The sequence below is a fragment of the Camelina sativa genome, chromosome 16 (genome assembly GCF_030686135.1).
Source record: "Camelina sativa cultivar CO46 ecotype springtype chromosome 16, ASM3068613v1".
NCBI lineage: Eukaryota > Viridiplantae > Streptophyta > Magnoliopsida > Brassicales > Brassicaceae > Camelina > Camelina sativa.
In genome coordinates, this window is record NC_141895.1 from 3,472,109 (window position 1) to 3,488,300 (window position 16,192).

Consider the following 16,192-nt stretch of genomic DNA (forward strand, 5'->3'; position numbering starts at 1 on the left):
TGCAAATCAAATTTTATAGTCTCATATGATAATGAATTTTTAATTTTGTAATTGAGTGGAAATCTATATATAATATAATGGATTAATGGTATATGATGTTCATAGTATTATTATATGTTCTTACTTATAAATGGAAAATGAGGGCATCGATCGTAAAGGTAGTCGAGAGCGACTATTATGGAAACAAAAGGAAAAAAAAAATATCGTTTCTTCCTTACGGATTGTTATTTTTAATAGTTAAATTAGAATCGTTGAGAGTCTTCAGACACGTCGTCAATAGTAGCCTAGTTTCCGAGACTATATTAAATAATTGAAAATAGAAAAGAATGAATAAAAAAAGATAAAAAGAAGACAAAGAATATATCTTTTCATTGTTTTTTATTCAAAAAGTATGGCGAAATAATGTCGACATAAAATGTAAGGACCTATGCAGCACACAAGTTGACTCCTCTCTTAGCTCGAGAAAAATAATGGTAATGGAGCTTATAGATATCAAGTCAACCTCTAAATATGTCGATATTATGATTCATTTTTTCATCTCCATATGCTTATATCTTTTTTTAATTTGATTCTTAAGGTCTTAATACATCTGTTATTTCGCGTAACTGTCTGGACATAGTCATATCTTTCTGAACACAGATTATCCTGTCATTTTCGTTTAGTATAGTTTATTTTTTATCAACAAATAATATATGTATTTTACTAGTTTATTAGTCTTTATACAAATAAAAATTGATGTATAGTTTATATAAAAATAAAAATTGATGTATGAATAAATTATCATATTACATAATACAAATTATTTTCTTTTTTTTATCTGTCAAAACATATCTTTCTGGACACAGATCATCTTCGTCATTTTATTTTATAGTTGTAAATTTTTATATTTACCATATTTTGGTAATGTTATTTCATTGAAAATTCATTAATTATTTTGACTTTCCTAATTATTCTCAAATTACATCAATTAAACTTGTCATTAATATTTTGAAATGCAGAATACTTATCCTAAGATTAGCATATATATATATATATATATATATGACTTAATAAACAAGTTTAAAATATTGGTGAACATAATCTCACAATCTACATGACTACATCCAAATTCTAGTTGAATGATACATCTTCATATATAAAGAAATGTGATACATGAAGATTGTGATACATCTTCATATAATGATACATCTTTATATAGTGACACATTGACACTAAGTTTTCATAGCTAAAAGATAGTCCATATATTGATATATATAGATGTTGCACATATATATCCTTCATCTTTCCTTATTTTTTTCACACAAAACGTTAAACACCCTCTCATTATTACACTTTATCCTTTTAGCACATTTAAAATTTTAAATCTAACACTTTTAACTAAGTAGATGTTTAACGTTTTAGCACATTTGAGAATACAACATGTAATGGTGTCCACACATTCATGCTTTTGAGTATCGAAGTAGTCGAGATAAATCAACTAGCTCGAAGTAATTACATACACGTTTAAAAGACGAAAAGGTCTTAATATTATACCGTAAGCAAATGAATCTTGGTATTAAAAAGCTAATTCTTTCCTCGGAGTTTTCGTCGTCTTGCGCGTATTGTTGTCATTCGATTCAGCTATAGTATGAATTCAAAGTTCCAAATTGTAGTTTTCCTTTGCATTTATGAGTTCGACTGGTGAAGGTAACATATACATATTCTTTTTATAATCAGTAATTTAGCGTTTTTTAAATTTTGACGTTTAAGTTTTTGCTTTTGTATTTGTTTCATGAAGTTTCTCTGCAACTCGATGCTGGTAAAGTCAAATTTAGTAGATAACATGGTTTCTACTTTGGTTTGTATTTAAGATTCTGACTATTTTCATTGACAATGACAAATTACACTAGTTAATAAGTGTTTTAGGATTTTGTTTTAAATTTATTTTGGTCACCCTAAACTATATGGGATTTGTTTTATTGTCAGATATATTTGTATTTTTTGTAATATATATAATCGTACAATCTTTTGTTTGGGGTTTTACTTATCATTTAATGTGTTAATTTTTTTAATAACTGTTATAGCAATAAGACATTTACATTGTACAACGATAAAATCAAGCGATAATTAAGGTATGTCTAAACTTCTTCGTGTCCCTTTTTAGGGTTAATTAGGCAATGAAAATTGGAGAAAACTGAAGTTAAATGGCAATGATGCGATTGTTGCTAACTTGCTATCATAGTGTTTTTTTTTTTTTTTTTTTTTTTTTTTTACGCTTTCTAATTAAACCTTGAGTAAATTATTACCCGCTATACTATTAATTTGTTGAATACATGCATTGTTCTTTTGAGTAAATACACTGATACCATTTAATACGCCAAGCAATAGTATCAAACTCCGAGATAGTGAAGTCAGATACTTATGAAATACAAATAGAAATCTATTTAGCTAAAAAAATAGATGATGTTAATGGATATGATATGGGAAAAATTCACTTCTTCCACACATAGTTAAATGAGAGAAGGTAGACTTTTGATAAAGAAAAAAAAATGTTACGAAAAGAAATCACTTGTAACTTTTCCAAAAATATCAATGTCAGGTCATTGTTATTTTAATATATCTATTTTTTTTTTCGCAAAACAAAAACTTTGGTGATGTATTAGTTCAACATATTGTCATTTACCTAATAATTGTCATTTTGCTAATTAACCCTAGCATGTATACTTTATGTTTCAAAAAATTGGTATCACTATTAATTTTAAAAATTATATCTACAATATATGTACAACCAGTTTGAATAGAAAGCAAATTTTCTAGTGAAAGCCGTTGGCCTGACAAGCCCGGTCATATTATTTAAAGTTGTCTAACTATCCTAACTTACTAATTCATCAAAAAAAAAAAAATAATACATATCACACAGATCAGCAAATGTGTTCAGTATATTAATTCCGAAATTAGCGATTAATTTAGCTAGATATGTAATGGAGAAGCTAAGCCTCGAATCTCTCTATTTTCTACTAATTGTCTTTTTGTAAAGCTGCGTAAACACTTAATTAAATCGAAATTAATGGTCAGTAGAAAATTCAATTATCTTATGCTTATGCGTTGATATACTTTGTTTAGAGTTATTTTATGGTCTTTTGACCAAAAAAAAAAAAGAGTTGTTTTATGGTCAGTCAGTACTCAGTCGAGATACTTTGTTTAGAGTTGTTTTACTAGTCTTAAGCTATTTTAACTTTTTGTATTTGCGCAACAAAAAAAAAAAAAAAAAACTTCACATGTTCATAAACGACTAACGACTGATGATAAACTTTTACTTTCTAATCAAGTAATCAATATTTTATATTTGATATCTCTAACAACAATTTTTTTGAATCTATTACGAAAACCGTTAATTAGGAAAAAAAAAAACAAATGAAACGAAATCAATGAAAAAAAACATACGAGTCGAACTGAAACTTAGAAGATGAATACAACGATGTTTAGTGTTTACTTTGTGGCACACACGAATGATTGACTTATCCTGTTTCAGACAATTGCATTGTTACATCATAACACTTTGCCCATCATAATTATAAGAAAAAAACATGCGTATTCAAAAATCAACAAAGATGAGAGACAACTCTCACCAAAGACAACCACGCACGTTTGTTTGTTCCAACACACACACAGACACACACAACACACTCTCTCTCTCTTTCTAAGCTTTGATATTATATGTTAAGTAGATGCATTTCGCTGATCCAGAGAGAGAGAGAGAGAGAGAGAGAGAGAGAGAGTGACAGGCTAAAGGGAGTTTAGTAGAAGTGGCCATAAGTAACTAACCTGCGGTTTATGCATGCCAAATTTGTTCTTACTTGTTGTCTTTTGCATCCGTCTTAACCGCGTGCTCTTTCTCTTCTTCCTTTATTTCTTCCTCGTCATAGAATTGTTCGTCATCACTACCCATGTCATGGTCGAAGTATTCTTCATAGAACTGGTCGTCTGTCTCATCATCCTGACCGTTCTCCAGCCTGTCTACTGACTTTTGTCGCATTAACCTCTCCTGGATACTGTCTACTATTGCAGTTCCCTATTAACATTTTACACATGTGTCAACTTTAAATCAAAGGTCAAACAGAACATAAGTACTAACTTATTGACGTATGTGTCCACAGTTAATAGTGTCTTCAAGATTTTAACTTACCATCTTATGGCAACCTTCTTCAAATATTTCAAGAAATCCAGCGACCCAGCGATCTGCATTTTCTACCCACTCGTTACGCAGCATTTTTACAGTTTGGATCTGCAAAAAAAAAACCCGCGTTTAGAAATCAACAAAGGAAGGAGTAAGAACAGACAAATGAAACATCATAAGAAACTTCTGCAGGATCCGCTTGTTCAGTTATGATAAATATCGCACATGAACATAGTCATCAAATATCATATTATTAGCTAAAGCATGAGGCTACATGGAGGTTTCAAGAGCCGCAGCTACACGTGATCAGGCTGCTACTACAGGGATGAAATTATTTAACAACTTGATATTGCCAGGCACTGCTACTAAACATAGTAAGAAGAAATCCTTTTAGTATATTGACAAATGACAATTCAAAGGCGAAAGGATTAACAAGCATCATGCTTTCTGCCTAAGGCTACTTAGCAAACCGAATATACAAAATCCTAAACGAATTGAACGAGATTCAAGTTTTGAGAATTTGGACGGCAAACGTGACACTGTAAGAGTGGTTTCCACAGTGTCACAGAACATTATGATAGCCAGCTTATCTAATAGAATGCAATACAGTCAAAACAATGGACATAAGGTAAGTAAATAAGTAAATGGAAGTTAAGAGACGACATGCCTTTTCTCCCACTCTTTCTTGTTGTTCTTTGACCCTCTCCTGGAGTTTCTTTAGCCTCATATTAACTCTAAGTCTCTTTTCCTGTAGCAAATTAACAACCCCAAAGTTGATTACTCCAAGAGAAATTTTTACAGAACAATAAAATGAAGAGGTGAGAAACTGATGTCATGCCTTGACAAAGCTAACTCCAAGATCTTCCCTTGAATATCCTCTATCCAAGTTACGCATGACATACTGGTTGTAGTCTTTCACAATTCTCATTATTATGTCCGAGGTTGATATTCCTTCAGTTCTCATAGTTTCCTTAAACCTCCCAACTTTCTTAACCTGCAACAGATGCTCAGTTAAACTTAAAACAGAAATATGACAGTGCCAAGAGCAGGAGTATAATTATTCTGCAGACTTACAAATTCATAAACATCCTTTCCAGCTCCACTGGAATCAGCGTACCTGTGTATTATATTTATACAAAGAAGGTTACTGGCGTTCTAGAATCATCTGTATAAAGAGAGCATAACTAACAACAAGCAGCTGGCAGATAGTAAAATCTATATATACAATTACAATAAAACTAAGTTTCCACCATAACTAACAACAAGCAGATAGTAATCAAAATCGAGATTAGCAAAAAAGACACATGTTCTTACGGAAGTGCATCGTGGGCTACATAGTCAATATGGTGCTTGTCAAGAAACTCCTGGTTGACCACCCATGGTGCATCTGGGATGACTTCATCCACCCACCTGATTGATAAAACAAACAGAGTCCTCAAAATCCATTTCGCTACTTCGCTACCACTTCCATGGCTTCTTACTACTAACACAAACATAGGAGAAGACAATAATTACTTGCAATGCCGAAGTGATTCATATCGCTCTTCAGCAGTCATTACAGTCCTTCCCTTGTACTTATGGGTAGTTTCATCGTTGCAACATCCAACAAGAAGGTAAGTGTTTGGAAACCTGCTCACGAAATCGCAAAACCATAAAAACACGAAACCATTATTAGTATATATCTCTCAAAATCCACTTACCTCACCAAAATACAAAATCAAAATTGAAGCATGAGTCCAGAAACATCAGCTATCAACAAAATTCCAACAAATGAAGCATTTACACTAGAATCATACGCCACAAGGCCTTGCACATCACAGATTTTGGCAGTAATTTCGATCAACACAAACCAAAGATTCCTCTAACTGTTCCACGTACGATGAACCAGAGTCAATAGATCGTATACAAATGACACTGAGACGGCGAAAATTGAACACGAGCCGGAGAGGATAAAAAGGCAAAATCAGGGATGCGAATTTAGGAATACGTCCCAGAGATTAAGAAAATACTAACGATTTCTTGGCCTGTTCGAGAGATCGAGCGTGACCAAAATGGAAAAGGTCGTAGATCCCATCGGCGTAGACGCGGACAGGACGATCAGTGGGAGGGGAACTCTGGACAGCTGTAGAGGCGGAGACTGCGACGGCGGTGGAAACGCCGTCGTCAGTGCGATCGCCGGTAACGTTGCTCATTATCTCCGATGAAATAGCCGAAACCACCCGCCTTATAGAAAAATAAACGGAAAACTAGAAAAAAAAAAAAAAAAAAAAAAAAAAAAAAGGGTCTGCTCGCTTCCCTCTTCTCCTGCCCTTTTTTTTTTTTCCTTTTTTTGTTTGTTTGGCGAAGAATATCCTCTACGGAATATGGATTATAACTATTTTATTTATTTTGTTTAATTTTATTCTCTCACAGTAATGTTATATATAAATAAAGTAAAATAAAATAATAGTATTAATAAAGTATATATAAATAATAGTAAAATAAAATAATTTTATGCTGTTGCATCCTCCTCTGGTCCAGTTCCGGTTAAAGAGGTGTTGCAAACTTCGATCATTGGTGTCTCACCATCAAAGCGAGTCCGGAGACCTTTTTTCCAGGACCCTGATGCGGCTACACTTTCCGATCAGGGGGAGGGAACTGTCCCAGGTACGGAGGCAACACCGACCGGTTCAGAGTCTGGTCCGATTGCTGGTTTGGTTGATGTAGGGGCCCCTGTTTTCGATGTTATGCTGACTGATTTAGCGGAAGTATGTCTTGGTAAGGATTCGATGGTAACTGATGCAACTGATCCGGAGGAGAACCAAAAGGAACCGCCCTTGACAAGGACAAATCCGGAGAAAAACATTGATCAGCTGATGGAAGAGGTGGGAGCTGGGAAAGGAGAATCAGTTGATTCTGATCAGCAGAACGAGGCAATTGTTGAGGATTCACTGGATGAGCTTACATTGGATCCCGCTTTAACCACTACTCAACTTGAGAGAGAGGTAGCGGATTTAGAAGAGGACTATTTGGTTATGAACACTAATGCAGGTACAGGTTCTGACGTGGTGATACCGGTGGAGAAGGTACGCAAGGCAAAACCTCCTTTGGCTCTCAAAGGAGCAGCTTCCAAAAAGTTGAACGTGTACTAGCGAACAACCCCTAGGAAGCGTCCTGCACCTAAAGCTGCTGAGTCAACTAGAGAGGGAACCAACCCGAGGAACTTGGAGCAGGAGAAGGGTCCAACTGGTGGGGCTAAGCCACCTAAACCGTTAATGGATAAATGAAGATTTTAAGCTGGAATTGTCAAGGGTTTTGGAATAAAGCAACTATTGGTTATCTCAGGGATTTGTGGGGAAACACAGGCCTGATTTTTTATTTTTATCTGAAACTAGACAGCCTTTTTCTTTATTGGAACCTTTTGTTTTTCATTTTGGTTATTCAACTTTAAAAACGGTTGATCTTTCCGGTTGTAGTGGTGGTTTGGCATTATTTTATAATAATAATTATGATGTTTCGGTTTTATTTGAATCTAATCGGTTAATTGATGTGGAACTTACTTATAAAGGACAAATTATGTATTTTACTTTTGTTTATGGTGACCTAGTCCCAGCGAACCGCGACTTAGTGTGGGAACGGGTAACACGAATTGGTCTATCCAGGGATTCTCCTTGGTTTCTTATTGGCGACTTTAATGAATTAAAAGGCAACCATGAAAAAAGGGGTGGAAAACTTCATGGTGTTTTTAGTGATTCCTTCACGGAATATCTACCTATGATATCATCGGACCACAAACCGGTATTAGCTACTCTCGAGGACAAAATCCAACGAGGGAGAAGCAGTTTCCGTTTTGATTGTCGATTGCTTGATAAAGAAGGTCTATTTGGCGCCATCTCGGAGGGTTGGGGGTCTGGACCAGAGGGGACAGCTGGCAACTTAATGGACAAGATTATCAAGTGTCGCCAGGCAATTTCTCAATGGCGGAAAGCTCAGGTTCCATATGGGAGGGAAACAATTGAGGATTTAAAGACCAGTTTGGCGACTGCTCAGGCAGACGATTTTGTGTCTGTTGAGATGATCTTGGAATTGTCTTGGAAGTTGCGAGAGGCTTACCGAGATGAAGAGATTTACTGGTATCAAAAAAGTAGGAGTCGTTGGATGCGTCTTGGGGATCAAAATACTAGCTATTTTCATGCCCAGACGAAACAAAGAAGGGCTAAGAATCGGATCGTTGGTCTTCATGATGAGACGGGACACTGGATCACAAAGGATACTAAGGTACAAGGCATCGTTGCCTCTTATTTCCACGAGTTATTTACATCCACAAAGCCCACAGACTTTAAGGAATCTTTGGATGAGGTTTGCACGGCTATCACGGCTGACATTAATGACACACTAACTCGCCCGGTATCATAACATGAAATCAAGGAGGCTTTATTCAAGATGCATCCTGATAAAGCCCCAGGACCGAATGGTATGACGGCTTTGTTTTATCAGCGAGCATGGGATATAGTACAGAATGATTTAAAGTTATTGGTTGATTCCTTTTTCCAGGATGGCCTCTTTGATAAGCGGTTGAATACGACAGACATTTGTCTTATTCCCAAAGTGGATAAACCGACCCGGATGTTGAAATGGCGGCCGATTAGTTTATGCAATGTTGGGTACAAGGTTATCTCAAAAATCTTATGCTAGCGGCTGAGTACCTTTTTGCCAGCACTTATTTCTGAGACACAATCGACTTTTGTAGAAGGTCGACTAATTACGGATAATATTCTGATAGCCTAGGAGATGTTTCACGATCTTCGCACTAACCCCTCTTGTAAGGGTAAGTTTATGACTATTAAAACGGACATGACTAAGGCTTATGACAGGGTAGAATGGTCCTTTGTTGAACGCTTATTGCGAAAATTCGGTTTCAGTGAAAAATGGATTTCTTGGGTAATGTGGTGCGGGACATCTGTTCAGTACCGAGTGCTAATAAATGGCCAACCACATGGTTCCATTTCCCCTTCTAGAGAGCTTCGGCAGGGGGATCCCTTGCCGCCATATCTTTTTATTCTTTGCACCGAGGTCCTTATTGCAAACCTACGCAAGGCGGAATAGTCCAAGTTAATTGCGAGTATCAAGGTTTCGACTGCATGTCCTGCAATATCGAATCTTTTGTTCGCAAATGATAGTCTGTTTTTCTGTCGGGCTACAAAGGAGCAGTGTGAGGTTGTTTTAGGGGTTTTAAAACAGTATGAACGGGTTTCTGGCCAACGAATTAACTTCCAGTAGTTGTCAGTCCACTTTGGGCACACAGTGGATGTGGGGTTAAGTGAGGAACTTAAAGGCGTGATGGGTATTACTACTTTGGGTGGTATGAGTTCTTACCTAAGCATTCTTGAAAGCCTTGGAGGGTCAAAAACAAAAAATTCTCCTTTGTTCAGGATAGACTGCAATTACGGGCGGGTGGGTGACCTGCTAGATTGTTGTCTAGGGGAGGGAAAGAGGTCATGATCAAATCGGTTGCCACCGCTGTCCCTACCTTTGTTATGTCTTGCTTTCGGCTTCCGAAAACGGTTACAAGGAAACTTACCAGTGCGATCTCTAATTTCTGGTGGAGCTCTTCTGGAGATTTAAGAGGGTTACACTGGATAGCCTGTGATAGGCTATGCGATGATAAGCTGGAAGGTGGTCAGGGCTTTCGATGCCTGGATGACTTTAACACAGCTTTGTTAGCCAAACAACTCTGGTGGCTGATCACAGTCCCGAATTCTTTATTTGCAAAGGTTTTTAAAGGTCGCTATTACATGCACTCTAATCCTTTGGATCCTATTAAATCTTATTCACCGTCTTACGGATGGCGGAGTATGGTATTTGCTCGCTCTCTGGTACACAAAGGACTCATTAAACGGGTAGGATCCGGCGATTCCATCTTAGTATGGTCTGACCCCTGGATTCCTGCCTAATCCCCGAGACCAACATTGCGTTTGGGATCACCCATCGATCCTACGCCTAGAGTTGAAACTTTCATCGACAGGAGTTTATGCTCTTGGAACTTGCCTTTGCTTTCGGCGTTCTTTGAGCCGGAAGATGTTGGCCTTATTTCTGCTTTACCTCTTGGCAATCTTAATACACCGGATAGATTCGGTTGGCATTTGACAAAATCTGGCTTGTACACCGTTAAATCTGGGTATAACGCCTTGCGTCAAAAACCGGAGACTAGTTTGACGATCTCTAGGCCTAATATTGTTTCGCTTCAGGCCTTTGTTTGGAAGCTTCGCTGCCCACCAAAAATCCAGCACTTTTTGTGGCAAGCACTGTCGGGATGTGTGGCAACGACTGCTAATCTGCGGCGTCATGGTATGGGTAATGATATGGAATGTGCACGTTGTGGAGTCATGGAAGAGACAATCAATCATGCGTTATTCCTTTGCCCCCTGACATGGCAGGTGTGGGCTTTATCCTCCTTCCCGACATCGTCGGGTGGTTTTCCTTCAGAATCTATCTATGCAAACATGGATACATTATTTTGGAGATCTCAGCAGATCGGTGGAAATTTTTCCGTGGATTATTTGGTATATCTGGAAGGGTAGAAATGATAAAGTGTTCAGTAATTTGGACTCCAACCCTCTAGCAGTTTTAAAAATAGCGGAGGAGGAGGCCAAGCTTTGGTTTTTGGCTCAGGAGGACCCTCTAAGATCCTCCGCCCAGGAAGGCCCTCGGTCGATCCTTGGTGCTACGGTTAATAATATGGACACAAGCAATGGAAACAGCTACCGCTGCTTTGTGGATGGATCTTGGAAGGGGACTGATCAGTTTTCTGGTAGAGGATGGCATTGCATTTCTCCTGAAGGGGAATTTCCTACTATGGGTGCATCAAATTCTCGCCGCAGCTTATCTCCCCTCCATGCCGAAGTGGAAGCCCTCATCTGGGCAATGCGGTGTATGATTGGTGCAGATAATGAAAAAGTAGTTTTTTTCACGGATTGTTCTGATTCGCCAGCTGAGTGGCCTGCTTTCAAGACGTATCTGGATGTTATTGAAGAAGACAAGGAGGAGTTCTTATCCTTCTCCATAGCCCTAATCCCTAGATCACAGAACGGTAGTGCGGACAAACTAGCACGACGAGCTAGAAAGGAGTCGCATCAAATTACCTATGTGAACGGTTTCCCCCTCTAATTGGCTCGTTTGAGCTGATCTTGTACTTTGTTGTAAAAAAAAAAAGTATCAATCTTATATATTTTGTAGGGTTTCATGTTAAGTTATTAAGCAGCTTAGTGTTTTTCTTGCCAAGTTGACAAATTCGTTTAGTTTTCTTTTATAATCTGTATTAACTTGTTATTAAGTTGGACACACAAATGTTCAGCTTTCAGAATTATCTTTACATTTTTATTTAACAAAAAAGTTATAGTTTCTAAAGGCTTCTTTGTTATATATAAATGAATGTTTTGTTGAATTCAAAGTTGGCCCATGATTCATATATTCATCTTCCAATCAGAGTAAGATTTACGTCAAAGCCAATTCCACAGTTTAAGAAGACCTTTTCTATTTTTGTACAAAACGCATTCCAACATCTTTGAAGATTTGACGAGGAACTCTTGAGCTTATATTGTTGATTGAACATACGGTGATTACTCGGATTGCTTGGACCAGAGCCCTGAAATTGTGAGGACTCCATTGTCTGCCCAAACAGCATAAAACATGCAACCAAGTAAGCAACCTTATACAAGGGCGCTCATAGTTTCTACTGTACAGAGGAATTCACTGTCAAGATTCAATCTTGAATCAAACGGTTAAAAATCTAAGAAAGATGAATTTGGGACTTTCGAAAGAAAACATTTTGAGGGATTGGATTCCTTTTAATTTGTTTCCTTTCTTTTGTGGTGTTTAGAGTGTTTTCTCTAGTTCTTCTCTGAACCAGTTTTTCAAAAGTATTTCCCTTAAACAAGAATAAGGATACATACCATGTCGTGGAGAGTTTCTTCAATGTCATAGCAACCACGAATAACACTTCCCCTGAAACCTGATTGTCCCTGAAACTAAACAATCCACAGAACGAAATGGATCATTCTTTCTTAGAACCAAATTTGACTCAGGGAGGAGGAGAACAGTTAAAAATATAGTATATCTCCGGAAAAAAAATACTTAAATAAACTCACAGCTCCTTGGATGCTTGGTTGTGAATACATGCTTCCCTAAATCACCCAGAATATATGAGTATCAGTCTCGTGCATCATTTTAACTTCCAAAAAACCTCATCAGAAAATGTCAAGAAGTTGAATTTTGGTCGGTGATAAAGATTCACACGTAAGGTTATAACAAAAGCTTGAACGCTATAAGAGAAATAGACAAAGGATCTCACCATGGCTTGTATGGTTGGCGGATGTCCGTAGTAACCATCTTGGGTGGAAGAAACAGCTAAGAACTGCCAGAATAACAAGCACAGTGCATAGTTTTCAATAAAACAGTAAGATAAAATTGTTAAACAACAAAATGAAAAGATACAAAAGTTAACCCACTCTTTGAATTGTTTGTTGAGTTGAATAATAGACCCCAAGATTTGTTACACGGGATCCCTGTTCGGTCTCTTCCATAACTGCTTGAGGAATGTAACAATTCTCAAACGTAGGAGCTCTGGAGCTAACTTGTTCATGTGCATAAAAAACCTACACTTTTTCAAATCAATTCTAAAACGTAAGCTTAATTGCATCAAAATGCATGTATTCACTATATATATTTGGATTAAAATAGTTTGGCATGAGTAACATTGCTAAGAAATGGGAGATTTCAAATGCACTAGCATGGTACAAATTAGATTACTTACGGTTTCTTGGGGTAGTTCTTCTGACATGTTTGTTGCATCATTTAGCCTACATTAAACCTTAAACACAAGATAACCCATCAGATCTTTCGGCTACCTAACCTCATAAGATAAAAATCCATCTAAATCCACCTTTCTTTTCTTCTGAATTTTCTTTTTCTTGGACAATTTTGATGTACTTTCCAATATACCTTCACTTTCTAAGCCAATAAATCCACGAGTCATTAACTTGGGAGAATTATTAACACAATGCTTCTTGGTTTCCTCCAATAATGTTAAAGCAGTCTTGTAGGCTTCATCTGATAAAGATGCAGCTTCTCCTAGCTTAACAAAGCGCCTACAGAGATCATCAAAACGTGCCATTCGGTTATGAATAGTGACACATTTTTCTTTTTTGCCCTCTATGTTGTTACATCCCTTTGACCAACGCTTTAGTATATACTGAGATGGAATGTAGGAAATATCAGAGTTTTAAAGTACAAGTATAGCATGTTTGCATAGGAATCCCTGGTCCTCGAATAAATGACAAGAGCAACACACATCCAACAACTCTTTGTTCAAAGCAACAGATAAAATTTTCTGTTCTTCAAAATCTTCCACGCGGAATATTGTTGTTGTCCCATCTTCTCTTTCTTTTCGAAGTTGACAAGAAACAACGCCCGGTACCTCAGCTTGGAACTTCTTAAAAGCAGCGTCCGTGTAGATCAAGGAAAGTTGTTTCTCGAAAGCCAAAGAACACCTCAGTGTAGGCTGTTTGCTCTGAGATTCCAGATAATCCTTTGCTTCCACATTAGATCGATACTGCAGAAATGGCCCGTAGAGTTCAAAGAAGTCCTTGAAAGTAGCCTTTGAGTTCATATAATTGTCAAATTGAGAGGCGACACTGCCAGGTCTTTCAGGTCCAGACAGTCTAGCTAAACAAATCCCATGAAAATAAAGTGGCACCCATTTTTTACGATCTCTAAACAACAACTGAAGCCACTCATTTTCGTTAAGTTCAAATTTACTAATTATATTTGACCACATCCTTTCAAATTGTTCATATGTCCAAGAGTTGTGTACGCAATTTCTAAAACTCTCCATAAAACCATCATCTTGACTCACAAAAGGATTCAACATCTCAGGAATCTTACTCAACACATTCCACAAACAAATAAAATGGCGAGCACTTGGAAAAACTTCAACAACAATGTCACTTAGAAGCTTATCCTGATCTGTTATCATCACTCTAGGAGCATGACCACCGACTGCTTTAAGCCACGGCCGAAATAGCCAAGAATATGTTGACTCAATCTCTTCTCCAATCAAAGCACATCCAAGCAGCACGTATTGACAATGATGGCTAACCCCAATAAAAGGAGTAAATGGGATTCTGTATTTGTTCCTAACATAAAATGTGTCAAAGAGAACAACATCAGAAAAACTGCAATAGTCCTGCTTAGCCTTTGCATCAAGCTAACATGATTCTCACTGTTGAAATCAACCGCATAGAAAAAACCAGGCTGCTTATCATGCATGTCCATAAAATGCCCAAGCAAGCCAGTTGAAGACATTTCTTTGCTTTGGATAGCGGACCAACGGGCTTGTTCTTTCCCCTTATGCTAATAAATAAATCATCTGGACATATCTCATGGTTATGTTCTTTAACAAAACTTTAAATAACCCATTTCTCATCTTTTTTCCTCTTCATATGTAGACCAACTTTGCAACCCGTCTTTGGACATGATCGTGGGTTTATAGCTGCGGTTTTCTCGCGCTTGGTTCCAAATCTTGAACATGCTATTTTGACATCGATAAACTTTTCCAATCATTTTGAACAACGACTAGCTTTAATTGTGATCCCAAATCCCACTGATCGAGCGTACTCTCTATAGAAATAGTACGCAGCCTCCTTTGACTCAAATTCCATCCCATCTCTGGGCTCACCAACCGTTGCAAACTGGTCTAAACAACGAGCAACGTTCCCACTCGTACTTGCCTCACAAAGCTCATCTACATTACCACTTCTTGTTAGAAGATCTATCTCCACATCTTCAACTTCCATATCATCCAATCTATCAAGACCATCAAAACCTACATTTATTTTTTTCAAGATCTATCTCCATAAACATCAATGTTAGCTCAAATACTTGGTAAGCAGCTAGTACTGAACATAAACTACAACACAATTACAACTAAAACATATTTTTTCACTAATTTCCACAATAGCAGCATTTTAGAGATTTGCTAATTTCAGATATGTAACAATTGAATATTACAAATTAGTGCATCACATGGTCATAAATAATCCAAGAAAGCACAATACAAAAGCTCCTATGATCGGACCAGATTTAAAATTCAACTTCCCAGTTCATCTATCTCGAGTTAAAAAAAAAACCAAAAAAGCGAAATTTAAACAAATCAAACCTATCGAGCATAAATTGTATTCGTCGTCTGTTTGTCTTCTTCCTGATTTAGCTCTCTGGCACAAATCCTTTTTTTAATATTTACAGTTAATAGCAAATCGATCCTTTTATTTTTCTATTGATTTAGGAAAAGACCCATATTTTAAAAGGTAAGTCAAAAGTGCTAAGTGGCCGACTTTAGAATATAATCAAAGGTTGATTTGGCAATATGTAATCAATCTTAAACAGGATTTGGTTCGTTTAAAATTCTCTCTTGTGACTTTTTCAGTTTTCTTTGCTAATATCAAGACCTGGAGATGATTGGCTACCTTTGTTTGAACTTATTTTGACCCAACCCAAGGCAAACGTTTCAAAAGCCGCCAATTTGGCTAACTTGAAAACTTTTGAATATTAAATACTTGGTCAAGGCTTAAAAGCTCATACATAAATCAAAGTAAATTTTCCCTCAGTCATTCTTAGTCCACTTGGCAATACAATTTTAACAAAAAAAAATATTTATATTAAAACACAAATTTAAAAACAATTAATTTTCACATTTAACTCACATAATATAAAACGGAAATCATATAAATTCCCCATATAAATTATGCATTAACTTTATTTCTCCACTAAGTTGTATTAAAACAAAACAATAAATTATAATTGTAACTCTCATTTTTCTAAATGTAATTTTTCATCATTTCTCTTCCTATAAACTCATTATCTTATTCTCTTAGTCTATCACTCTTTAATTCTCTCATCTTCTTCCACTACTCTCAAATCTCTTTTTTGTTTTGTTTTGTTTTGTATTTTTTTTTCTTATTGTTGTTGTATGGGTTATAAAAAATTAAATCAAATATCATT

The 16,192-nt window shown here is 36.6% G+C and overlaps 3 protein-coding genes across 3 annotated transcripts; 1 reads left to right on the top strand and 2 right to left on the bottom strand.

Moving 5' to 3' along the window:
• Positions 1-3,408: 3,408 nt before the first annotated feature.
• LOC104749644 (choline-phosphate cytidylyltransferase 1) lies at positions 3,409-6,647 on the bottom strand. Its single transcript, XM_010471320.3, has 8 exons — positions 6,170-6,647; positions 5,672-5,785; positions 5,471-5,566; positions 5,231-5,273; positions 4,995-5,150; positions 4,824-4,904; positions 4,166-4,264; positions 3,409-4,051 (listed from the first exon to the last, which is right to left on the bottom strand). Exons 1-8 carry the CDS (start codon positions 6,346-6,348, stop codon positions 3,833-3,835), a joined length of 987 nt encoding a protein of 328 aa, XP_010469622.1. The 5' UTR covers positions 6,349-6,647; the 3' UTR covers positions 3,409-3,832.
• Positions 6,648-7,711: 1,064 nt separating this feature from the next.
• LOC147925086 (uncharacterized) lies at positions 7,712-11,302 on the top strand. Its single transcript, XM_087492478.1, has 5 exons — positions 7,712-8,542; positions 8,690-8,799; positions 9,618-10,064; positions 10,161-10,572; positions 10,712-11,302. Exons 1-5 carry the CDS (start codon positions 7,712-7,714, stop codon positions 11,300-11,302), a joined length of 2,391 nt encoding a protein of 796 aa, XP_087348604.1.
• Positions 11,303-11,606: 304 nt separating this feature from the next.
• On the bottom strand, positions 11,607-15,130 carry LOC104753334 (protein FAR1-RELATED SEQUENCE 2). Its single transcript, XM_087492479.1, is given in 9 exon segments — positions 11,607-11,804; positions 12,088-12,162; positions 12,283-12,318; positions 12,378-12,548; positions 12,643-12,789; positions 12,948-13,004; positions 13,077-14,401; positions 14,404-14,484; positions 14,487-15,130. Coding segments are annotated over 9 exon segments (2,592 nt in total). The 5' UTR covers positions 14,989-15,130.
• Positions 15,131-16,192: the final 1,062 nt, after the last annotated feature.